The sequence below is a fragment of the Agelaius phoeniceus genome, chromosome 12 (genome assembly GCF_051311805.1).
Source record: "Agelaius phoeniceus isolate bAgePho1 chromosome 12, bAgePho1.hap1, whole genome shotgun sequence".
Lineage (NCBI taxonomy): Eukaryota > Metazoa > Chordata > Aves > Passeriformes > Icteridae > Agelaius > Agelaius phoeniceus.
Genome location: NC_135276.1, coordinates 2,932,737 through 2,958,048, shown reverse-complemented (window position 1 = coordinate 2,958,048; position 25,312 = coordinate 2,932,737). Strand labels below are relative to the sequence as shown.

At 42.3% G+C, this 25,312-nt stretch overlaps 2 protein-coding genes across 2 annotated transcripts; both read right to left on the bottom strand.

The window, feature by feature from the left end:
* Positions 1–803: 803 nt before the first annotated feature.
* On the bottom strand, positions 804–18,120 carry UBA2 (ubiquitin like modifier activating enzyme 2). Its single transcript, XM_054640702.2, has 17 exons — positions 17,933–18,120; positions 14,381–14,464; positions 14,041–14,111; positions 12,853–12,917; positions 12,319–12,419; positions 12,052–12,173; positions 11,321–11,388; positions 8,975–9,096; positions 8,120–8,219; positions 7,408–7,568; positions 6,409–6,502; positions 6,205–6,317; positions 5,606–5,761; positions 4,905–5,001; positions 4,251–4,356; positions 3,347–3,483; positions 804–2,125 (listed from the first exon to the last, which is right to left on the bottom strand). Exons 1-17 carry the CDS (start codon positions 18,074–18,076, stop codon positions 1,842–1,844), a joined length of 2,025 nt encoding a protein of 674 aa, XP_054496677.2. The 5' UTR covers positions 18,077–18,120; the 3' UTR covers positions 804–1,841.
* Positions 18,121–19,586: 1,466 nt separating this feature from the next.
* PDCD2L (programmed cell death 2 like) lies at positions 19,587–25,277 on the bottom strand. The gene is made up of 7 exons (XM_054641076.2): positions 25,037–25,277; positions 24,767–24,930; positions 24,543–24,612; positions 23,118–23,557; positions 21,980–22,093; positions 20,240–20,388; positions 19,587–19,746 (listed from the first exon to the last, which is right to left on the bottom strand). The coding sequence occupies exons 1-7, from the start codon at positions 25,145–25,147 to the stop codon at positions 19,616–19,618; spliced, it is 1,179 nt and encodes a 392-aa protein (XP_054497051.2). The 5' UTR covers positions 25,148–25,277; the 3' UTR covers positions 19,587–19,615.
* Between the last annotated feature and the right edge of the window lie 35 nt (positions 25,278–25,312).

Here is a 25,312-nt window from a genome sequence, read left to right as displayed (position 1 = left end):
AAAAAAAAGTTAGAAAGTGAAATAAAGCAGTAATTTTATTTTTAATAAAGATTAAACCCAAAATATGTCAGCCTTAATTTTTGGAAGATGTCATTAGACATTAAATTCTCATGCTTCACCTGTTTATGGCAAGAAGTTTTCCACTGTAGCACTGCAATCCTTCCTCTAACACCTTATTTACATCTTTCCCTCACTCTTCACTCCTGCCAGCCAAGCAGCAACTCACTCAAAAGGATTTCACTGTGAACTATTATGCCTCCAAACAAGCCACTGCATATGACTGTTACTGCCTAAAAGAAGAAATAAAACATTAATTGCCTCGTAGAAGCTGTCTTGCACAGCATTGGCAATTTTACCACAATGATGAGCTGGCCTTTGTTTTTTAACACTCTCCTGTAAAACTCACATTTGCTTTACAATTCTCTCAGCCTGCAAACTGGAACAGACTAAACCTTGCTGCTCAACTGCTGTGCTCTGTAAGGCTCACTGCACACTCACCCAGGACTGGGAGCAGTTTTGGGTCCCTGGCACAAAAGTGGGAGATTCTTTTGGTACAGTGACAGAAATGGCCAATTATTGCATTTTGAAAACCAACAGTGACAGTTTTTTGAGAGTTAGCAACACAAATGCAATAGGATTTAAGGCACTGATTCTAAACATGACACTTTTGTCCTACACACAAGGTGTAATGTATAAAATCAGTTTTCTTCCTTCTGAAGGCATGATGTGGTGAAAGTGTGTGTGTGTGGTGGTGCAACTGCTGCAGCTGAAGAGCCCAATAATTGATTGTCCAAGGAAAAAAAAACATTCACAAAAGTTTTATTAAAAAAATTCCCCTTTCACCTCAAACAAGTGAAGCTTAAGTTCTGTACTACTAGGTTATGTTTAGAAAAATGGAAATAATACAGTAATTTTTGAAGGCTATACATTGTAAAATCCCATAGTCAGCATAATTTTGGACTGTGCAAGCAAATATAGCAAGTATTTCAGATGTTATTTATTTGGTCCATCAGATGTACAGTATAGTAGTAGTATCTGAGTTTACAAAACATCAAATATAAATAACCTGAAACTGTAACAATACACAAAAATTTGCTTCTTACATTGACATACCAGGCAGTACGAGCTGAAAAACTGGAGTAAATTAACAGTTTTACAGTAATGTACATAGTGCCAGCTGATGTTTAAGAACACTGTTAGAACGTGGCACTAATTTGCTTTGTTGGATTTTCTTTACTTGTTCAGGGTGTGAAAAATGTTTAGGACTAGGCTAGAAATGTTATTTTTCAAGCATCTGTGATTTTGTGAATGCTGGAGGTGGAGCAGTCACACTTGCAACATGGCCTCAGAAAGGGATAAGCAAATATGCAGGCAGGCCACTGCTGGGAAACTTTAAAGGTAATCACAGAAAAATAAAAAACGTAATTGCTTAAAATGTGGGCATCTGGTGATGGCCCTTTCATTAAACAAAAGTAGGGTTTTTTTGTCCTATTGTATAATACCTAAAAGGTATTTACACAAAAATACCATGCTGTTTTCATGTTTAGGTAGATACTTATCTGTAGGTATTCATAGACTACGTTTCCACTACATTTAATATATGGAATACAGAAAAACCTTTCTGAGTCTATTGATACGAGAGCTTTATCATCGAGAGAAACAGACACCAATTATTTCAGCCAGCAATTTGGTTTCCACTTGAACCAAGGCCTTAGAGTTAGTCTAGTTCTGGACATTTTTCACATCCCAGCACAATTTGCTGTTACAGTATGACATTATGTGAATCACTTTGCCAAGGGGCCTTTGGAGGTTCCCCAAATGCTCTTCATCTTGCTCTTAGCTCAGCACACGCTCTTCGCCCCGACGCACTCGCACCCTTTCTCTTCAAGTTTCCTCTTGTGGCTCCTGCTCTCCTCCTCGCCCAGGCTGCTGGCAGCCCCCTCATCCTCAGACTCCACGATCATCAGGTCATCCTGCTCCTGCTCAGCCCGAGATCTCTTGGCCCCCCCACACTCACAGCCCTTCTCCAGCTTCCTCTTGCGGCTCCTGCCCTCCGCATCCGCAGCGTTGCTGGAAGTGCCTTCGTCCTCAGAGTCAACAATCACCACATCCTCCTGCTCTGGAGCTGCAAAAGAGGTGCCTGGGATTCAAATGGATCCTGCAGTGGATGCAGTCTACTCTCAAAGCAGTTTTCCTACATAAAAATTGGACCATTCTTTATCCACATTCTTTGCCATGACACTGCAAGTGTCACCGTTGAAATGACACGGATAAACGAGTGACACACTCCAGGCATTCCCAGAAGTTAATAATAATTTTATTTAGGAACCCATTCCTTTTTATACTCTAGTTCACTACAGGTGGACATGATTGGTCCTTTAATCAAAACACCATCACCACTGGTTAATAAGGAAACAATTTGGTAAACAACCTTATGGGAAAACAGCTTGTTAAAAACCACCTGCAGATTATTTACAATTCTTTCTCTCCAGCTCCCTCAGACCAATTAATGGGAAAGTTTATCTAGCTTTCTCTCTCTCTGACCAGACTGTCACATCCACACAAGAGTATCTCTAATGTCCCTGAAATTACTATAAAATATGGTTTTCACACTGGTGTTCCTTCTTCACTACAGGTGTGGAAAATAAGCCAAAATTATGGGAAATGCATTAGTTAGCATGACTTTTTTTTGCATGTACAAAGCCAAAGAATTGCTGTTGTCTGCAGCAGTTGCTGGGAAAAGAAGTTTTGCACACAGCAAGCTCTAGAGCAGCCTCTCCTTGCCCTACTGCACTCAGCAGAAACCCAGGAGAGGCCACATTCCAGGAGAGAGAAGTATCAAAGACAGGGAGAAGTGGAAGGGTGAGCAGACTTACAGAGCTAAAGGATAACAATGGATAGTATGAAGAAGGGGAGAGCCAAACGTGAACTTTCAAGACATCTAGTGGATTTTGTTTGGTTTTAAACACAAATTCACTGTAAAAACTTATTAAATTATGCAATTTTTAGGAAATTTTAGCAATACTCTTAAAATTTAGTTTTCTTTCAAACAAGAGGGAAGGGACTACATACTTTGTGTCTTAAATCTGTGCACATATCTTACAGGCAAAGGAACACCATGTAAGTAACAATTTCAAAGTGTATGTACTAGAAACTTCTGTACCTTTTGTGCCCTTTGTAAAAATTGTAAATGTGCATTTTTCTATTCAGTATTAGTTATACAGAGAGGCAACTTAAATGCCTTTTACTGTGCATTGGCAAAGTTAAATCACACAACTGGAGACAACTTTAACTGGACTGCACTAGAGAAGGACTGTTTTGGTTAATATTGATTAGTGCTGATTACCTGTTGATGTTGAGGGTTGTGCTCCATCATCACTACCATTGCTAATGTTCCTGGATGTTGGTTCTGATGGTTTAGGGCCAATTCTTTCAGGGGTATCACCAACAACTTCAAATTCTACATCTTTTTCTAGGTCTTCACTGCAGAAAAATACACATGCTTTTTAACAGCCAGAAAATAAAATCCTGTCTTTTACACAAAAAACCCCAACCTATTCAGGTATTAGAACACACTGCAACTGTGACAAAATGAGAAAACATACTGAAAAAGAGAAAAATCTGTTCAGTCCTCTTTTATGATTTATGCTTTGTCTATTCCTAAACACTATTCCACCCAGTGCTACCAACTCCAAATGCTTAGGAATCAGAAAAACCATTGCCTGAGCTTGTCCTTCTTCCTTAACAGCACAGCCCTCCTCCCACTGAACATGCAGTGTGAGTTTCTGTGTGTGTCTGTTACTTCCCCAGGGTTCAATATACACCCCAGAGAGTTCAGAGGGACTTCTGAACACAGGTAGGCAAGGAGAGGATCTATTATCCCAGCAGGCTGGGGCTTTTGTGCCTTTCTAAATTTTAGGGGTTTTTTTAAAATGCCAGTTTCTTGCTTGTTGGTTGCCCCAAATGTTAATTTGTTTTTGCAATGTATTCTTATGTTGTGTAACAACAAATTACTGAAATAAACCTCTTTCAGTTATTGTTATAAAAAACAAAACCACAACAAAACAAGACTACAACAAAAAAGACACAAGACAAAACCCCTTAAACTATAATTTCATAAAAAATAACCTTTCCTCTTTTGCCTCTATATTTCCTTTCAGCAGCTTAATCTTTGAAATTCGTTGATGTATTTAAATTGTGAGTGAAAAATTCCCTGTATGTACACAAAACATTGATTTCAGAATCCTTACCTGTGAAGCACATTGATTAACAGAGTATAGTCCTGCAGGAAGTCATCTGCCTGTAGTCGACTGCCATTCCGAATTCCAAAGTCTGATAATTTCCTGTGGTTATTTGCTACAAAAACAGTAAAAACCTGCAGTGTACAGAGCTATTTACAGAAAGATCTTTACATCTGAATAAATAGGGAGTACTCCAGAACTTTTATGTAGGAACATATGATTAACATGCAATAGCTATATTTAAATTAAAAGCTGACATTTAAGCCTATTAGGAGTTGAAGCTACTTATGATGTTTGATTTATTTACTCCTCATGCCACCCTGTTCAAGCACTTCACAATTACTGCATCTGGGAATATTTTGGAGGTGCTTTCTGGCATCATGAGCAGAGCAGCACCTATGAGCCAGCAAATGCAGGGTACCTGTCCCTGAAAGGAATCCTGGCATGCCAGCTGAGCAGTGCCCTGTGCTGGAAAAGCTGAGCTGCACGTGCAGCTCGCACACAACAGCCCTGGCTGTCCTCAAGCCACTCCAAACACTCACAAACCCTCTTCAAATACGAGTGCACAGGGTGAGCACTGCAGCATCTGCTACACACCTGCTCTGCAGAGTCTGTTCCAAGGGTTTGTGTACTCTTATCCCAGACCCTCAGGAGCATACATACCTTCTGTTTCACCTTCTTCTGAAGAGATCAGGATAGTTCCCTTTCCATCTTCTATTTGTACATCTGGTGCTACCATAGCAAATTTTTCTTTCAGTATCTGAAAATACAAATATATTAAAATATATTCAATCTCTGACTTAAAAAGATTTACTAAAAAAAGAACCCTGAATTATGTTGATTTTATTATTCTGGCTCATTGTCAGGCATCTACTGAAAACCTACACTTTTTTGTTCACTTCCACAAACAAAATTGTTATATTTTGAGGTCTGATACTTACAGGTTCATTTAAGCTAGAAAATTTTTGGAATACTTCATAAAATGACAGAATTACAAATCAATTGTGACCACAACTGTAATGTAGCTACTGAACATTCAACTGAAATGCAAATTTCTTTTTTTTTTTGCTCTGAGATATGAATAGGTTTTAGAACCACCAAAATTTACAAAATACAAACATTCTTTTACAAGACATACAACACACATGGACAAGAAGCATATTGGATAATCAGCTCTTCTTGTAGAGAGAGAATTATATTTATATTTACTATGCATTGAGAGAAATGTATAGTAAATATAAACAGCAGATGCTAGGTCAAAATACACTGTATATATTGTATAATATACTACAGCAAATACCTAATTTTAAGAATTTACAGGATTAGATTTGAAATGACAGCTACAGCTGTAGCTCAAGATTTACCTTATCCTGGAGTGTCAACACAGTAACTTTGTGTGTGTTAAGTTTCACAGTCACTTCTGGCTTACTTGCACATACATAACAATTGGGATTTGGTGGATCCAAAGCACAAGGAACCAATAGCTTCTTCCTGGGATTTGGCTGCTTGTTCAGAAAAATCTTGAGGACAGACAAAAAGAAATCAGGTTATTCTGGAATGACCAGCATGTCTAAAGCCTGTTTTCCTGCAGCTTTCTTGTCCTGGTCTGACAGGCTGTCCTGTTTCCAGATCCTCTCTGCTGTGCCTGCTGAGCAGGAGTCCCAGTGCAGTGCAGCCCGTGCTGACTGAGCAGCTCCTGCCAACAGCTCTGACACCAAACAGCCACACTGCAAGTGATGCCTCTCTCTCCTATCCAGCTGTAAATTTTTATTAACTCACAGGAATTTATTGATCCTTCAGACCTGTACTTCTCTTTTCATTGTGACTGAAAGTTCCCAGCATATTCAGAATCTACTGAAGCAACAAGGGACAGTAAAACTACACAATAGTAAAAAAATGTTAAATGTAACTTTTAAACAAATAATAAATAGCAGGAAAGCAAAAGCATTTTGTTCTCACTTACCGTTCTACACTGATCTATTTTCCCCGATAAAATCTTCAAACCCTCCAGCACTATCAGCCCAGCTATCACTGCATTGGTAGTAGCTATAGCTGGGATAATATTTCCTGCCATTGCTGCAAAACAAACCAGTATGCAGATTTTTAACAGCAGAAGAAAACAAGAAGATTGTAATTTAAATAAAACAATGTTCCATTTTATCCTTACACTTGATATCAAATCTGCTCTTCATATTCATTCCAAAAACATGCATCCTGAGGTTTGCAGCAGCAGTGACAAAATCCATGGCAGAAGGGTCATCCTAAATAGAAGTCAATATAAAAAGCATTTAAAAATCAGATTACTCATTGGAAAGAGTTTGCTACACATGGTTCCTAAAACCTTAAAAACCAGAATTAAAAAAAAAAAAAAACCACCCAAAACTTCCATTTCAAAGTCAATGTACTTTCTCTTTCAGATGGTGTACTCAGAGCAGTACTACTTTAAATACTAACTACAGATTCTAAACATGTATTTTAGTAGCAAATTAGTATATCTGTACTAATAAAATGCCTTGTACATTATAAAAATGTTTAAATCCTAAGTCTTACAATGTTTCAAACATTTTCAACATTGAATTTTAACTGTGAATCAGTTTCAAACACTGGGTGTTTCAGAAAGAAGTGTTTGTACTATTGGTTGTTGTAATATTCTAATATTTTGCCCCCACCTCCCCTATTTACAGACTATTTTTTATGCCAAATGATAACTGACTGGAAGTGATACTGTGTGTGGTGATAAAAGAGAAAATTCTTGTCTTCAACAGAACTTGTGTTGCACACCCATCATCAGCTGATTGCTCAGAACCTCAGTAACCCCCAGCTCCTGACACCTGCCTAAGAGCATGTATTGGAAACAGAAAAGGGAAAAATGAAGCTGCATTATTTAAGTATTTTCAAAAATCCAAACACGACAAATACTTGTGAATTTGTGCTTTTATGAGCTGGAGAATTTGGTGAATTAAGTTATTCACACCACAGCAGTTAATCCCCACCCTCAGTGAGTTACACAACATGGTGTTTAAAGAATGAATTTGTTTACATATGGAAACTGTTTCCATGAGGGGCCAGATAGTTTTGTGTTCAGTAGTGTCACTTTTGAAGGACACTGAATGAGCCCAGCTAACACTTGCATTACACATGTAGAGCTCAGACATTGCAAACCAACCTTATCCCATATAAGTGCTTCTCCATCAGCCTTCTCAGCCAGGTGAAGACTCAGGGTTTTAACACTCTTTGAAAACAGGTCTGCATAGCTCCTGACATTGAGAACCTGCTGATCCTTCAGCACTGCAGAGCTCTCATTCTGCTGGTCAGGTATGTTTTGCTCTTTGGGGAAAAGGAGAAAAAAAATAAGATCAGGAATATTTGTAAGTTCCACAGAAGTTCTCTCAAATAACTTTCCAATTTCAGCAGAATTCAGTATATTCTAAATGGAAGAACAATATCCTTAACCTACACCAGCCCAAATATTTTATAACAAATCTGCATTTAAAACTGCAACTATAGCTATGCTATCAGTCACCAACACACACACACAAATTACAGCAAACATAAATTTTCAACCAAACAACTTGCAGAGATAAATCTTATGAGATAAGGGCTTACAGTAAAGTGTCCTAGAATAAGCTGACATAATTTTATTAAATGTGTATTTTCTACAGCCAATACTGAGCATCTAAAACAACAACTGCAAACAGTCTTAGAGAAAGTGTTGTCTATACAGAGAAAACTTTGAAATCTTCAGGAAATGTAAAGAGTTAATATGTTCATTACCAGATCTCAACTGTGGCAGTAAAAAGAAATGTAAATATCACAGAGATGCATTAATAAACAGCAGGCATTATTTACAAATGTACAGTAGGAGGAGGGACAGTTACCTTGCTTTTGTACCTCAGCCCAGTCCAGTGGCACTGGAGGCTTTCTTTTCCTCCACAGCTTATCCATTGTCAGCAGATATCTAATGTCATCTTTGAAAAGCTGGAAACATGAAAAAAAAAATCAAATGAAAGGGGGGAAAAAAGACACTAAAAAAATCAGCATTACATTGATGAGGTTTTGATTTTCTCCTTGACAGTATTTTCAATGACATAAAAACAGATTCTACAATCTTATTCCCTACTCTCTAACACTCATTGCATAGAGCAGACATAGCTCTGATTTATCTGGGGAGGAGTAAAGTGAAAAATCAAGAACCAATAGTTCAAACAGTGGTTTACCTGTCTACTGAAGCCATCCCTACAGTTCTTTGTAGGCCCTCTCTGAGACAAGTGAATGAACAATGCCAATGGATTTCCAAAGAGAAGTTATTGCTACCTATGAACATTACATTCAAGCCCATTTCCTCTATTTATCCACTTTCAGTAACTATTTAGAACAAAAACTCCTAAATCAGTTTGTCTTTTCTTATGCCAGAGCCTGATAATGCACAGATGACTGATGGCTTTTAGGTGATCAGATTGGTTCTGATTGTGCCCAGTGCAATTCCAGAGGTCAAACAGACCCTTTCCCAAGAAAAGTAACTGCAGTGGAGATTTGTCTGCAGTGGCCAGGCTGCTGCAGCCATCTCCACAGGTGCAGATGGAATCCTTCAAAGAAGCAAATGTTGCAAGAGACCAACACAACAACAAAACTGGTGGATGTCACAACACATAACTGATGGCTAGCATTAAATATCCAAGCTCAAGAACCTCATGCATTTCAAATAAAGACATTATTTGGTGTAAAGAACATACCTTAGTAAAAAGTTTAACTGGATCATAGCCAGTGGATTTAGCCCACTCCTTAGTTGAAACACGTTTAATCTCACCATCTTCATTGGATGCTAGTGCTCTGGCTTCTGCTTCTGCTGGCTCCCCTATTAACAAAGTGATAACCAATATTTTAAATTAAAAAAAAGAAAAAAAAAAGAATCCTATCCAAATATTACCCCCAGAGTCAATTACCAAAATTATACAAGGAGCATAAAATGGCTTTATAGCACCCAACAAAAACTGAATTAGGCACAGTGGCTTGTTCCTCTTTGCCTCTGAAACTGCAACTCATCGACTTAACCTGGTATCACCCAACTCCTTTATTGGCAGAAACAATAACAATTGTTTCCCACTAATTTTCTTCACATAATGCTGCTACTCCAGAAATGTCTTACTACATCCTTTTAGTAGTCTCTTTTCTGGTTGAAGAGTCTTAGTTTGGTTGGGTTTTCAAAACAAACATAAAAATCGGTTTCCTCTCTCTGGTTCTTTTTAAGCAAAAAAAAATCTCTATAAAGACGCTAATAATTTTCTTTATTTCCCAGTCACATCCAACAATTGCTATCACGATTTCTAATAATCAGGTTGATGTTTTCATAGAACTATTTATTAACATGTTGACAAAATAAGAAAAATCAACTCAGAGACCATCACTTTATGTGTAAATTTGGGAATGTTTCCCCTCTTTCACCAATGCCTCATTTGCATTATTTCATATTTATCTGCTTCATATTTATTATTTATGGCAATCTACCATTGCCCAGTCATTCTGTATTGCAAAGCTTTCTACTACTTTTTCAAGTTAGGTCTCATCTTTTTGACTCTGAGTGACTTTGCCTAATCATCTGTGCTGAACAGCACACATCTCCCATCTGAGACTCCTCTAAACACCATTTACCTTCATCATTCAAGTAGTTTATCAATTTCAGGATCTTCAGTCTTTTTTGTCCCTTTGGCTGCTTATGTCCCTCAGGCTCCACTCAACAGTTTTTGGAACTGCTCCCTGGACATTCAGAACAGCCTAAACCAGACACACTCTACACAGGCTTGCTGATTCCTTCCAGGGACCCACAGAGCCCTGCTGGGACAACTTCCCTTATAAATATTGCATTAACTCTTCCCTGGATGTCCTGGTTTGGCCTGGGAGACAGTTAATTTTCTTTCTAGTAGGTGGTCTGGTGCTGTGGTTTGGATTCTGCAGGAGATAATGGTGATAACAGGCTGATGTTTCAGCTCTTGCCAAGAGGTTACTCCAAGTTAAGGACTTTTCAGTTTCCTGTGCTCTGCCAGTGAGCAGGAGCACAAGGAGCTGGGAGGGAGCAGAGCCAGCAGAGCTGACCTGAACTGAGCACAGGGATATTCCAGACCTCAGAACATCCTACTCAGCACAGAAACTGGGGGAGGTGGCTGGGAGGGGCTGATCTCTGCCTGGGGACTGGCTGAGCAGCCACTGGCCAATGGGCAGTCACTTGTTTGAGTTTTATTGCCCCTCTCTTTATTCCAGCTGTGATCAATAGTATTACACATTTGTTTCATTTTTAGTGGTTCTCCCTGCTCTGGGCAGGGCAGTGAGTGAGGGCTGTGCAGTGCTGAGCTGCCAGCTGGGGTCAAAGGTGGACAGTGCCACCCTGTGTGACCCAGCACCCTGACTGTGGGCAGTCTGTCACTGCAGACACCAGGCTCCAGCTCAGCACTCTGTGACTGCCCTGCTGTCTTTACTTAAATAAGTGGCATTGCATTTGCTACCTGCCAACTACTCCAGCCATTGTTTTAAGTGACTATATTGCCACTCTTGTTAAGACTCACCTATTTCATTCTGCACTTCCTGTAGGAACAACCTGTCCAGTGATCACTATCTGATGTTCAAAGAATTTGAAGAGTCGGAGGATCCTCTAAGCTCCCCCTCCCAAGTCCATTCATCTATCAAAGGATCCAAAAGAAGCAACCAACAATGATGCTTATTCACCTCATAGTAACTATGATAACTGTCCTTACAGAAAAATAATCAATAGCTATAAAAATATCACTCAAAATGGACATATTTCCTATGTAGATTAATGCTGAAGTGTTGCAGGCTAGAAAAGTTCAAACACAATTCCTGAAGTTTCCTTGCAAACCCTCAGCTAGAAGTGGGAAATGCAGAGTGACCACAAATATCACTCAGTACTCTGTTCAAAATACAAGCCTCCCAGAGGCCAGAAACAGAATCTTCTTTAAAGAAAATTGAGCTGAACTCTCTAACCTTAAGAAATGTACAGAAAGGAGTCATAATCTCTGAAACAGAGCATTTCAGTAACAGGGTAAGCCACCAGCTTATATCACACTCACAGGCAGCTTCAGGATCAGCTCTGTCAGGAGAGACTTCTTGATCAGCATCTTCTTCTCCAAACAACTGGCTATATAATAATTAAGAACAACAACAAGACCAGAATTTCAGCATATGTGGTTAAAGACTCATGCATTTGCTAATTGATATATATTCATTTTATGATTCTTGCTTTCAGACAGACTGCCACTTTATCATTGCTTTTTAACATGTTGGGATTCATCACACGTGGATTTAACACGGGCAACACAAAATACCCAATACAAAAATGAATTCAGCCAAACAGTTTTCTGTATAACTCACTCAGCAGCTCACCCAATATTCAGCCTAACATTTACACTGCAGTACTAAATGCATTTTTAGAACCTCTAGGATATCCAAGATTCCAACAAACTTGTTAAAACATGCATTAAACTGAAAAATGTGCTTACTTCATACAAAGATGAATAATAAAGCAACCTCAACCTACACTGCTGCGCCAAACTACTCTGCCAGGTTTTTTGTGCTATTAAAGCAAGGCCCAAATACTAATGAACCTTCCATCTTTATAACTACCCCAGCACCCAGGACAAGGAACCAGAGTTTTTCACCATAATCTATCTAAATCAATTTAAAATGAATTTAAAATCCATTATAATTTTTTTTAAAGTGTGTCAATTTTATTTCTTCCTCTGTATGCTTAGAAACCAAAAGAATGAAGCATAGCACCTGTTTCTTTAAAGAAGTCACTTACTTGAACAAATACTTGGCCCACACAATGCAATGGATAGGCTCCGAGGGCGTGTTTCGGATGGTGCAGCCTGGGAAAGTTTTCTGAGTTGGTTTAGGCTGACATTCATAACATTCTGTCACTCCCTGGTGAAAAATGAAGCATTTACTTGTCACTCTGAGAAGGCTACTGATCATTTGGGCTATTAACAGATGAGCTGTAACTCTATCTCCAAACACCCACTCCCTGCTGTCTAAAATAGCCAATGACAAGAGTGACACCCCACCTAACCTTTTTGATAACAGTTACTTGTCCAAGGTAGCCTGCAGTTCCACTCTCTATAAGAGGAATATCAGCAGCCAGACACATCCTGTTCACATGGTTACGGGCAGCTGCAAATCAAGAGGGTTTTAAAGAAAAAATTTGAATAGTTAAGAAAAAAGAAGTTTTGCTTCTCCAAATTCAAACTAGCATCCTATGCACTTATCTTTAACATACCTTGTTTCTCTATAGAGCACTACACCATTTTCACAAAGCCCCATTTCCCACTCTCAGAAGATACATGGACATTAATGAACACAGCAAACCAGCTGACTACAGCTGCCCTGTACCCACAGTAGCCAGCAGTTCCCATGAAGCAGAATTAGCAGTGCACATTTCCTTTCAGAGCACCTGCAGAAGCACTAACCACCCCTTCAAGCCTCTAGCAAAGCCCATGAGGCTTAGTGCAGCTGCAGATGGGGCAGGAGGATGCTTGTTATTCAAAGGACACTGCAGCAAGGAGCAAGCAACATGTGCAATATAAAATCATAGTGAAAACTTCACCTCTGTTATCCAGAGCATTCATAACCAACGTAAACTGGCGGAAGAACTCTACGTTATAGTCAGGGCTATGGAAAACAAAAACAACATTTCAAATGGCACATCCAAGCTCTTGGTTATTACTGCACAACAGAAACTCTACACATGCAGCCAACGTGATAAATTACACATTTTTTACATTTATAAATTTAGCTACCCTTTAGCTGCCCCATTTGTCTTCCACCCACTTTAAAGCTGGGTGAAAGCATGAATTTTATGCTGCTGGAAGGAAGCTACTGCAATTAGTACTAATTTGACCAATGAAACGGGCAGACAAGGGAAAGTGATTAAACTACTCTGACCTAATGAGTAAATTGGCTGAGCTGTGGTAACTGACCTTAAAAACCATCAGCTGTAGCTAAAACATGCACACTGTAATTACCACAGCTCATCAGACAGTGCATAATTCTTTGTGCTGTGACAGCTCCACTGGTTTGACTGTGTGGCCGTACCCTGAGGAGCCAACATATGGGACCTTAAATCCTGACACTTCAGTTATCTTTATGTTGCATTTTTCTGACTTAAAGAAGAAGGTGGAGAAGAAGAGAGAGAAAAGAGGAAACAGGATTAACAGTTTCAGGAGAAGGAAGCAGTGAGTCAGTGTTTCACTGGCTAATAGCAACATCAGAGTTCAAACCTCCATGGTACAGAATATTAATTTTTTTACAAACTGGGGCAAATATAAATTAAAACATGGGGAACAGATAATGGAACCCTACATAATCTTGTACTCTACTCATTGGTTGCAGATCATAAAGACTAAATTTCAACAGCTTGGGGCATATATAAATGACAGTTACCTACACACACACAGAGGACTTAATTTTCTTAATCACAGACTCAAGATTCACATGTCTCTTAATTTAAATATTGCTCAAGACTTCAGGACATCCTTACAGAGTAGAAACTCATATGGCAAATGTTGCCAATAAAATGAAAAACAGACACAAACAAATTTCTACAGCTTACTACCAGAGCTTAAAACCCATGCAAAAGCCACACTCCCACTCAAGTGCATGGTAGTTCACATTTACAGCTATTTCTCCTTATTGAGAAAGCTTTGTAAAATACCTTAAAGCACACCATTGCAGCATTTAAATAACACAGTACTTGCAAATCAAACATGTAATTAGAGCTTAAAACCAAACATACTTCATGATGCTATCATGGTAAGCTATAATATTAGCTTCTGGACAAAACTGTAACACGCTTTCCTTGGCAACCTAGAAACAAAACAAACAAAAAAAGAAAACAAAAAAAACACTTATTATTTCTTCCTTCCTTCTAAAAGACAGACTTGATACCAGCTGTGTATTGAGTAAGTTGACTACCTTAAGAAATTTAAATACTTTAATAATGAAATGATGTGGATAGCCATGATCAGCCAACCAACACTTACCTCCTCCCAGCAGAAACTAAATTGTGACATGTTTCTAACACTATCCATAAAATAATACTGAGTAATGAGCTTGAGCTTTGACTTTTTCCTCACCTGTGATTTTGATCTTCCAACATGTTTCTTCTGAAACAGAAACTGTCTGTTGAGATTGCTGACATCAATAGTATCCAAATCAATCTACAAACACACAAGAGAGGCATTTCATAGGAACAAAAGGAACAAAACCAATAACACAGTTTGAAGAAAAGACAATTGGCCAAAATGCAGAAACTTCACAGACCCTTTCTCAGCCCTTTCAGGTGTCACATCAGACCTACAGCACCTGAAGAGGCACAAGTGGCCACCTATGGCTGCTGACAGGGGACCGTGGCAGAAGTGCAGGACTACATGAGAACAAAGTTTCTGCAGAGATCCCTGCTGAAACTGCAGCCCCACACAGTGAGCAGAGATCCCTGAGATCCCTCTGCAGTTTCTGCAGAGATCCCTGCTGAAACTGCAGCCCCACACAGTGAGCAGAGTCACCCCCAACGGCCCTGCTGGCACAGGATGAGGATTTCAGCAGCAGCTCCTGAGGAGCACAGCACAAGCTCGGGTGGGAAATGCAGAAATCCATCAGACAGGTCCGGCCAGCCCCTCCCTGCCTGCCCCAGGCCCAGGAAAGGCTGCTCCAAACCAACTGGTCCTTCCACTTCCCAGAGCATGGCTCTGAGCACCTCCATCAGGGAATCAAGGGCTGCTCAGCCATCTCACACACACTGCAGGGCAAAGCTTCTACTGCTGTCCCCAGGACTGACTGCCTAAGTGCACATTAACAAATTATGAAATCCACTTAGAAAAAAAGAAATCCAATCACACAATCAAAAAGTTTAAAAACATACAGCACAGAGCACACAAAGGATGCCATGACTGTAATTGCCTAACAGCTATGCTTACATTTATTAATATATACACAGGAACAGCATAAATTCCAGTACCTTTAGCCCTCACAAGAATTAAGAAGATTTAACTAGAACTTTGACATTTATTCCTAGCTTTGTTACCACTACTTTTTGTGCAATTAAAGATCCTTTGACCAACAACTCTTGTTAGAAGTCTTCTCCTGTCCTTAACATTTTAATGAGGAGAGTGAGAGTTTTTCTGAGATATTTCAGAGATTTTTCTGAGATACATCAGAGATATTTCTCCCAAATTCCCACAGGTAATGCTGACATACTCAGCACAGTAACACCTTCAGCTACCCAGAGAGCACTCAGACTGTGCAGTGTGAAGGTTAAATGTGACCTGCTCAGGCTGCTCTCACAAGCTCCTGACTTTACTGACCAAACCTGAATTATGAAAAAAGCTCGGTACACACTCAGTGAACAGCTCTGCATGAGAGATCCAAACCCCAGCATTAATCTACCTCTTTTCTCAAGGGAGTATTTTCAACTGAAGGACTAAGTTTTAACATACTAAAAACTGCAATAGCTACAGAGTTTATTTGAACAGTTAATAAAAGCACCCGTGCATACAGAGCAGACAAAAAGATACAACGTTTTGAAAATATATTCTAGAGCTGAGAGTGTAAACATTGCTACCACTGTAACACAGTAACTACCCATGGCCTTGTCTCTTTTCATGAAAACAGTATTTGCATAATTCACATTTCTACCTCTGTTCCTTCCTCAAAAGACACAGGTTGCTTAGTCCACAGCCAGAAAGCCCAAGAACTTCAAGGGAAAACAATAAAGTGCAAAACTCTGTTAAAACCTTCACTACCCAGAAAGCTTTGAATATTTCAACTGGAGAAGATGACAAGCAACATCAGCTCCTGCTGAGAACAAGAATTACAATTAAAGGGAGCAAAGGGAGTTCTCCAGAGGGAAAACTTGAGACCACTAGACCTCAACAGAAGCTCCAGTCTAGCTAAGAATGATGAGAATTTCACGGCTCACTTATAAGACAACTACACTGCTCCCATTTTGGTAACCTGGAAGAAAAGGCATCATCACTTAACAACATTTACTCATGCTCTTAATTCAGACCTGGATCTGAAAAAACATAATTTTCTTCTTCATTCACAGGGCAAGAGTATGCCTTTCAACACTGTACTTAAGTCACATATTAATTAGTTGTCTGCTATACAAAACTACTGATTTTATTTTAGTATTAATATTCTTTAAAAAAAACCACAACTTGCTTATAAAAAGTATTTTCAGATGTTCAATTTTGTTAATATTTAATAACTGAGGAAAACTCTCAACAATATCACAAACGTTGACAAAAGCACTTTATTCTGCTAATAGCAAATTCCCTCTTTGTGTAACAAGTCTTCTTTTGCTCTCACCTCGTCTTGTACCCACCTGTTCCCTGTTATCAAAACATTATTTATGTGTTGCATGAAACACTGCCAGCAATATTGTCATATGAAGGCAGATCCAACGTGTATTTAATTTAATGGGGTCCCCCCAGTCAGCCTGCAAAGGCAATGCCAACCCCCAAACCATAACAAGGAAAACAAAAAGCACACCCCGATGAGATTCATGCCTAATGACAAACTGGAAAACCAGGAGCTTTAGGCTCTGCTGTGATGAACTGCAGGAGTACATAACTGACACAGCAGAGCAGCGGTGAAAAAAGAGAGGAACAGTGCAGAACAACTCCTCTGCAGTTATTTATTTCCCTGGTGCAATGTTCAAATTGGACAGGCTCTCAAACCAAAAGGAAAATTTGGAATTAAACATATTCTACAAGTTTAAAAAGCATTCCAGTAGGAAAGCCCAAGCTGTAAGAACAAGGCAAACCAGTAACTCTTTTCTTCTAGAAGCTGATAAGGTTTCAGATACAAGCTGCTATGCTCAACAAGTCTGGCTGCAAACCCAAACTCCTCACAACCTGTCACAAAACTCTCAGATGTGACTCCTGGGCACGTTACCAAAAAGGTATTGAAGGAAACAGACCTCTGCTCTAGCTGGATGTAAAACCATGTGCCCTTCTTTACTACAATAAAGGTCTGGACACCACGCAATCGTAGTTTCACCAACAGTATTTCTCTCGATCTCTTTTCATTACTACCCTCTCACATCTGCCCTTCCCGCACGTGTTCACAGATTAATATCTGGAAGCAAAAGTGAAAGCAGGAGCCCGCGGGAAGCGCCAGCGCTGGCGGGTTTACCTCCCGGGATCTGCAAGCACAGTTCACCTCTCCCGGGGGTTCCTCGCTGCGATTCATCCCCGGACCCTCGCCCCCAGCACCGGCAAAGGCGGCACTCGGCACAACTAAACACTTTCAAGGCATCGCCGGGCAGCGAGCTCGGCACAGCGCGGTCTCCCGGGCGGTTCCACCCGCGGGCTCGAGGGGACGTTCGGCCTCGCCAGGAAGGGGCCTGAGCTCGGCGGGGGAAGGAGGAGCTCCCGCGCCCGGCGGGAGCCCGGGCTGAGGGGGGCGGCGATGGCGCGCAGGCCGCGGCCCCTTTGTGGCGCCCGGCCCGGCGGTGCCGCGGCGGCTCTGGCGGGCCGGGGCGCTTTCAAACCGCGCACGCACCGCGGCGGCGGAGCGGCCCCGCCGACACCGCGGCCCCCGCGCGGCACTCGCGGCCCCGGGCTCGGCCTCCCCCCGCCCGCCAGCCCGCCCGCCCCGGCTCCCGCCCCGGCATCGACCCGCACCACGTAAATGTTGCTGAAGCCGGTGAGCACCAGGTTCTTGAGCAGCTCGCAGCCGATGCCGCCGGCCCCCACCACCAGGACCCGCGCCTGAGACACGGCCTGCGCCAGCTCGGGGCGCAGCGGCCCCGACAGCGCCGCCGCCATGACGGACACGGCGGCGGCTCCGCGCGCCTCCTCACGGGCCCGCCGCGACTGAGCGCCGCCCGCGCGCGCGCAGCGCCCCCTGGCGCCCCGGAGGGCCCCGCGCTGCCCGGGAAAGCCGCGGCGGGGCCGGAGAGCCGCGGGTTCGAGCCCCGCTGCCGCCGAGAGCCCCGCACTCCTGGTGCAACAGCGGATCATTATTTGTTTTGATATTTTTTAATATATAATAATATAATATTATAGTTTAATATTATATCATTATTAAATTAAATTAAAATTAGTTTATTAAACTATAATATATAAACAATTTTAATATTGAACTATATATAATATTGTCCAATATTAAAATTGAACTATACATATTAAATATATTTATATGTTTAAGATTTCTTTGTATATTATGTTATTATGAAGAGAGCTCAAGGAGGATTTGGAAAACGCTCCCAAGCACACAGCAGGATTCATGGGGTGTCCTGAGCAGGGCCAAGACTTGAAGATCCTGATGGGTCCCCTCCAACTCAGCATATTCTATGATATTTTAGTTATATTTATTTCTTATGTATTTTTACATTATTATATTTATTTTTATGACTTCACCTAAGTTAAGTAACTTGCCCCCAGAAGCTGACATGGTAAGCTACAATTCTTCCTTAAAAACACAGTTTTGCCAGCATTCCATCACTCGTGTAATTTTCTCTCCTGCCCACCTCCCCTTATTTTAAACCCACAATTTTAGTGCATTAATTTAACATAAACATAATTAATTATGTTGCAGAATTAAACTTGTACAGAATGCTCTAAGGAAACTCAAATTACTTTTCCTTCAGTCAGTAAAGATACTGCAGGTCAGCCTAAGCCAACAGGGAAGGCACAGGAGAATGCAGATGGTTCCAAGCAAAGCTGCACAAAATCGCCCTGCACCGAGGCAGGTGCTGAGCCTGCCCCAGTTCTGTACCTGTGAGAACACAAGGGTTAACTCATCCCTGCACCTTCTCCCCACACAAACCCATGGCACTGGCACAGCTCATTTCAGCACACAAATGGAACCTTTCCTTCACTGGAGAAACACAGAAAAGCTTCATGTTGGCCAGCTGCAGGGACAGCAAGGCCCTTCAGCCACTGCCCACCGAATTTCCAATCCGTGGTCAGATCAACACAGAACTGCTTTTTAAAATCAGGCTGGCATTAAGTTCTCCACTGCTAAGAGTTTCTAAAAACTGATTCTGTGTGGCTGATGGATACTAATAGTATATAAGAAAGGCTTTCTCCTTTACTTCTTTCCCAAGTGCTAAGAGCAACTAGAACTGTGAAACAATCTCTACACTTCAGTTTCCATGTGTAACTGAAGTGTGCAAATTTTGCCACATTTTAGAGGCATGCTAATATCCTTCAATCAGCTACTCTTGGAAATAATCACAATGCTGTCAAACAAATTTAATTTTTCACCACATCTGAGGAAAATTTTTTTATGCAATTACATACGTGTAAAAAAAGAAACCAAAACACCCCAACAGACTTTTGATCTATGCAGAGAAATACAGTTTATTTAAATAATCTCTGATCTGGGTCTTCTTGTACAAAAATAAATTCTTCAAGAGGGGTTTGATGATTTGTCGGCCAACAGCTTCTCTCACATGTGTAAACTATAACAGTTCCAAATTCCACTGACAGATCTAAAAACAAAGCAACAGAGGTACATAAGGGTATGAAAAGTGACATAATCAGGGGCTAGTGCTTACCACTAGACTTCAGTCTTTGCACAAATTAATTCAGTCTCCTCTGTAAACAGCATTTTCTAATGTTAAACATTTTAAAGGCAGCCAAATCAGAATTTTCAAAGGGATTTTTACATGTCTGCAATCTTATCTCACAGCATTTATTATTTTCCAAGGCCTCCTTTAAGAGGTAATAAAGACAGATACTCCCATGGCCACGGAATTATCCCTACTGCAGTTATTAAAGTTCACTAGTGAGCAACTCAAGCTGTAATCAGAGTCTCCATGAAGAAGAGTTCTCTCTTTGCTCACTGAAATCTGCAATGGAGACAGCAGATTCTCTGATCTGTGGCTAAGCACGTGTGGGTAGCTGGAAATAACCCAAATTGCAGTACACTGCACTTTCCCAAAAAGGAGACTGCTGGAACATTGATTCAGCCAAGCCAAGCACCTGAGTCACTCTGGAGCATGCTGACCAGCGTGGGCATCAGCTGGAACTCAAACACTCTGCTGCTCCCACAGGTACTGCAGGCTGGAATACCCTGCTCCAGGTTGGCTGGAGGAGATGTGATGAATAAAGGCTGGCCACCCCAGGAGTATCTGAGAGAAGACAGGGAGGAGAAAATTATCATTTTTTAAATATCTAAATTTGATAGGAAATCTTATGTGTTGGAAACAGTGTTCTGGAGTTGCTGAAATCTCTGAACCTGCTTCAAGCAAAACAACGGTGGTGAGTCAGAAGCTTCAAAGGAGTCATGAACCAAAAAATAAAGACAGGGAGGGGGAAATCCTTGGTAGGTTAATGCTTGGAAAACCTTAAGGAAAGAGCTGGATTAAGAGGAGACAAATGCTTTAAATGGACACCTCCAAAATATGCTGTACCAGAATAATTTCATTAAGCAAACTTACACTTCCCAGAAAAATGGAATCCTAAACAGTGGCAATAAAAGATAAAATTCAACAAGATTTAACACCGAATTGGTCCCAAGACCACTGCAGCTATGGTGCAGAAGTGATGGTTAATTTGTAAGAGCTATCAGAGCTTCACAGCTAGCAGGAAACAAAGACCAAGGATGGTTTCCACTGAATGCCAAGCAGGAGATTCTGTGCTCTGCAGGCAGGGGAAATGGGAGTCTAAGAGCATTGACAGTGCCCAGGGAGGGCAAAGGGAGCCTATGGAAAGATTGTAACCAGGGACAGCCCGGGGAGCAGCAGAGCTGGCCTTTTAGAGGAATGGCAAATTCAAAGAGGACAATACTGCAAAGGGACAGACCCAGTGAAAAGCTGTCTGAAAATGCTACTTGCACTCTGCATTAGAAAATCTCCTGTATAACCCTTGACAATGAATGAAAGTTTCTCATGTTTCCTTTCTGTCTAAGCAGCCACTCAGACTTTTAACTCCTCATCAAAAAGGGCCCAGTCATTCCACCTGGTACTGGAAAGCTGGTGAACAAAAGCCCTGTCACTACACTGAGACAGCCTGACCAGACAGGCAGCACTGGACTCCCTGGAACAGCTGGTGTGATCCATGAAAACCTGTATTTTCTGGTACTATGAATGATTTATGATTTACTCTTCACTAAATCCCATCCAGAATTAACTCCTCTCTCAGAAAGAGCAGCTACTTTGAGGTTACACCTGCTTCTGCTCTAGGAAAAACATCAGATGTACAAGACCTGAAGAGTGCTGGGTGCTGAGGGGAGTCCACAATGAGCTGCAGCTCTGGGGCTTTATTAACAAGAAATTCCCTGCAGGACAGACATTAGAAATTCCAAATAGATAACAAAATTTCACAGGAGCAGATAGCCTTGGAAATGTATCAGAACAGCAGAGCACTGTGTTGCACTTCTACCTCAACACTGCCTCTTGGAAACCTCTGTGCCTGGATTTCAGTGAGGCTCCAAAAACTCTCAGGGTCTCTCCTCATCAGGTCTGAGGTCTAAAGTCTCCCACAGCCAGAGCCATGGTCTCTGCTCCTGCTGGGCTTTTCATCTACTTTAACTTTGTATGAAGAAAGCCCAGCCAGGGACTGAAGGCTGACCAGAGACATGGCAACAGCATCCACAGCACCTTTTTTTAAATTATGGAATTAAAACACACACATCTTTCCAAAGAAAGAATTTATTTTGATGTACCAACCATCCATGCCAATGATTTGTATCTCTCTGTTACAACCAGATTATCAACATACCTTAAAATCTGTTCAGGACATACAGATATTCTTTTCATGAATTTATGGAATGTGTGATCCCAGTTTTTGACTTCACTCTTCTCATATTTTTCATTACCATCTTCACCTGAAAAACTGTATGAAAACAAAAAACAAACTGTCCAGTGACATTTTCAATATGACATGTTTTAAACAAGAAATGGTTACTATAAATGTTATAGTAACCATGTTAAATTATACTAAATACACTGAAAAAGATATACCTGTTCAGAGAAAATTCCTGTTAAGAGGTTGCAAGTGAACATTTTGCTTCTAGTTCTTTGGTTTCTGGTGACCTACAATTTACTAACAGTGTTTTCAACTATCACATGGGAACCAAATCCACCAGATATCTGCTGTATTTCATCAAAAATCCTAGTAACTTCTCAAACATTTTTGTGGTTCTTAAATTATGATGTTGTCTTTTTCTATTTTGAATCAAACATAATTAAAGTTCCACAATTTTATAGAGGTCACCAAAAATCAACAGGACCCCCACTGCTGAAAAGTCTTCTGCATCTTCTATGCAGATTCTGCAGTTGACAGCAGCTTTAGCTACAAACAAATCCAATGCTGTCCCCAATCCAGGCACAAGAGGCCAGAAGTCCTCACTGTAACCCCTTAGTTAAATATTTCACTAAGAGATATTTTCAGTAACCACGCTCAACAACTGTTTTTCAGGCAACCTTTACTAAACCTTCAGGTGTCTTTCCATCAGCCAGCTCTCTAGCCAAAATCCCTACAAAAGTTAAACTCCTAAAAATGCTACTGAAATGGAAGAAAAGCTTTAGGCCTGTAAAGGGGAAAGTGTGGAATGTCATGATCTAAAGTCCTGCCATTTGGCACAGATCTTGCATCAGAGATTAACCATCCACTGCACCTCCTGGAGCCCATGAACACGGCTCAGTCACTCAGAAGCAGCTGAGCTAAAAGCACCTTGGAGTAACTCCAGCTTTGGCAGCACTGGGTGCACTGCACAGCGCCCCAATGGTTCCTAAAGGAGCTTCCAGCCAATTGTCACCATTCAGGTTTAGTGAGAGTGCCATTGAGATTCTCAGCCAGCATACAGGAAAGCACACAATTCCTTCAGTTTCACCATGAACTGCAGACCTGTTCTCACCTTTCTGCCATCATCTGTTCCAAATCAAGACACTCTCTCTGCTGATACTCCTTCAGTAGCTTATCTGCATGATCCGTATCAAGGAAACCCATGTAATCTTCCTCCTCCACAACATTAATGTAGAAGGGCTGGAACACAGGAGCTGAACCAGCCATTGCCATCAGCATGTCCTCACTGGCTGCAGGATGTGTGTCCTGGGCACCGGGGCCATCCATGTCCTCACTGGCTGCAGGATGTGTGTCCTGGGCACCTGGGCCATGGGCAGGCTCAGACAGGTGGAGCTGCTGGAGCTGGGATGCACACTCCACCTCGCTGCTCACAGCTTCCTTTAGGCCAAGCAGCTCCAGAGAGGCACATGCAGGAGCCTCTGCTCCATCACAGGCTCCCCAGTCATCTGCATCCTCACACCAATCCTTTGCAGCAAAGGCTGATTCTTGTTTCTGAGAATCAAATAAAAAGGGGAAGAGAACATTGCCAAGGTCTACCACCCTGATGCATTTCAAATTCAGCTTCTCAGAGATGGGAGAACTGAGACCTTAACCTAATGGTCAGTGTTATTGCACCTACTCTCCTCACCGTGGTACTTCCCAACTCACCACGTTTACCTACCACACCAGCAGTTATGGCAAAACCACCTCACACTGGTGAATCTGAGCAAGAATTCATCAGCCTTTGAGTGGCCCTGGTGCCTCCTGCTGCCATGCCCTGGCTGTGGCACAGCCCCTGCCAGCTGAGGGGCAGCTCCAGATGAAGCAGCTCCTGCACCCAACAGGAATTCTGCACCCAAAGGGCAGAACACAGAAGGAAATAATAATAACACCTCCATCATTTTACCAGAGTAAAAGCCCATTTACCACAGGCCAAGATTCCACACTGCAAATGCACCACCTGAATAAACCCTCTCTGCCCACCTCCACTAGTGTGGTGCCACCCTACTCTTCCAACCTGCTTTAGCCATATGCAGTTTTTCCTCACAAGTATATTAATAATTATTGAGTCACATTAATTCAAAAGCTTATGTTAAATTTAAAGAGGACAATTTAAAAGAGCAAACAAAGAAAACAGGTTAAAAATCCAAACCTAAACATTATAGCCCATCCACTTGAAGTTGGAAAATAAAGTTTAAACAGCTGAACTTACTAGATTATAAAGTATCACTTTTGGCCATACAGCTGGACTGCAATGTCCCCTTTAAAACCAGCCTGGCATAGATCACAAACAGTAGCTTAAACACTCTTTAACTGTCTTATAGTAAACAGCGTAGTGCAGTGACAAAAACTCTGTGCCCACGACTTCTCCACACAAGCCAGGACGTGGCTGGAAACCATCACAGAGAGCAGCTTCTAGAGGAAGATCCCGGTTATTTAAACAAGGCGATGCAGGGTGTGCAGAGCGTCCCCCCGGGCAGGCAGAGCTGAGCTGTACCTGTGTGACGCTGAGAGCTCGGCTCTGTTTATCCTGGGCCTGCGAGTACTGGGAGCGCAGCACCTTCCAGCTTCCATGTGCCGGGCAAAGAGAAACACAGGGTGAGGGGGACAACTGACCAGCGGCAGGAACAACAACCACAATAACAACAGTAATAACAGCAATAATAACAAGCACGATAACAGCAATAATAACGACAGCGCCGATAAGCGGCCGGCGCTCACCTGCGGGCGGCTCCCCAGCAGCGCGGCGCGGCGCAGGCGAACACGTGGAGCGCGCGGTGCGCGGGGCCGCGCTCCAGCGGGCAGTACACCTGCACCAGCAGCAGCAGCGCGCGCCCGCACCGCGCGCACCGCGGCGGGCCCGCCCGCACGGCCGGCACCCAGTCCTGCAACACCGACACCTCCGCTCAGGCCCGGCCGGGGCGGCCGCGCCCCCCGCGCCCCGGCCGGGCCCCGCCAGCCCAGCCCAGCCCAGCCCCACCCCGGCCCTACCGCGGTGCCGCCTAGCTTGTTGGTGGCCCACGCGGGGAGCGGCCCGGCCGGGACCGGCCCCGCCATGGCGGCGTCGCGCAGCCCCAGCAGCACGGGCTGCCCGCCCGCCATGGCCCCGCCGCCGTGCGCGCACCCGCCCGACCCGCCGTGCGCGCGCCCGCGGCCCGGGCGTTCCCCTCACGGCAGCTCCGAAGAGCCTCGGCCGGGGAACACGGGCCCGGCCCTTCCCTGCCCGGGGAACATGGGGTCGGCCCCGGACCGGCTCTTCCCTGCCGG

Excerpts from the sequence above, each read along its gene's own strand:
- UBA2 (XM_054640702.2), bottom strand. The coding sequence starts at position 18,076 with ATGGCGGCGGCGCTGTCGGGGCCGCTGCGCCCCGAGCTGGCGCAGGCC. Across the intron at positions 14,112-14,380 it reads TTGGAAGATCAAAATCACAG|GTTGCCAAGGAAAGCGTGTT; the intron begins GTGAGGAAAAAG and ends TTTTGTTTCTAG. Across the intron at positions 4,357-4,904 it reads AGAAGAAGGTGAAACAGAAG|CAAATAACCACAGGAAATTA; the intron begins GTATGTATGCTC and ends CTGTTTTTGTAG.
- PDCD2L (XM_054641076.2), bottom strand. The coding sequence starts at position 25,147 with ATGGCGGGCGGGCAGCCCGTGCTGCTGGGGCTGCGCGACGCCGCCATG. Across the intron at positions 24,613-24,766 it reads TGCTGGGGAGCCGCCCGCAG|CTGGAAGGTGCTGCGCTCCC; the intron begins GTGAGCGCCGGC and ends GGCACATGGAAG. Across the intron at positions 19,747-20,239 it reads CATGCTCCAGAGTGACTCAG|ATCTGTCAGTGGAATTTGGA; the intron begins GTGCTTGGCTTG and ends CTTTGTTTTTAG.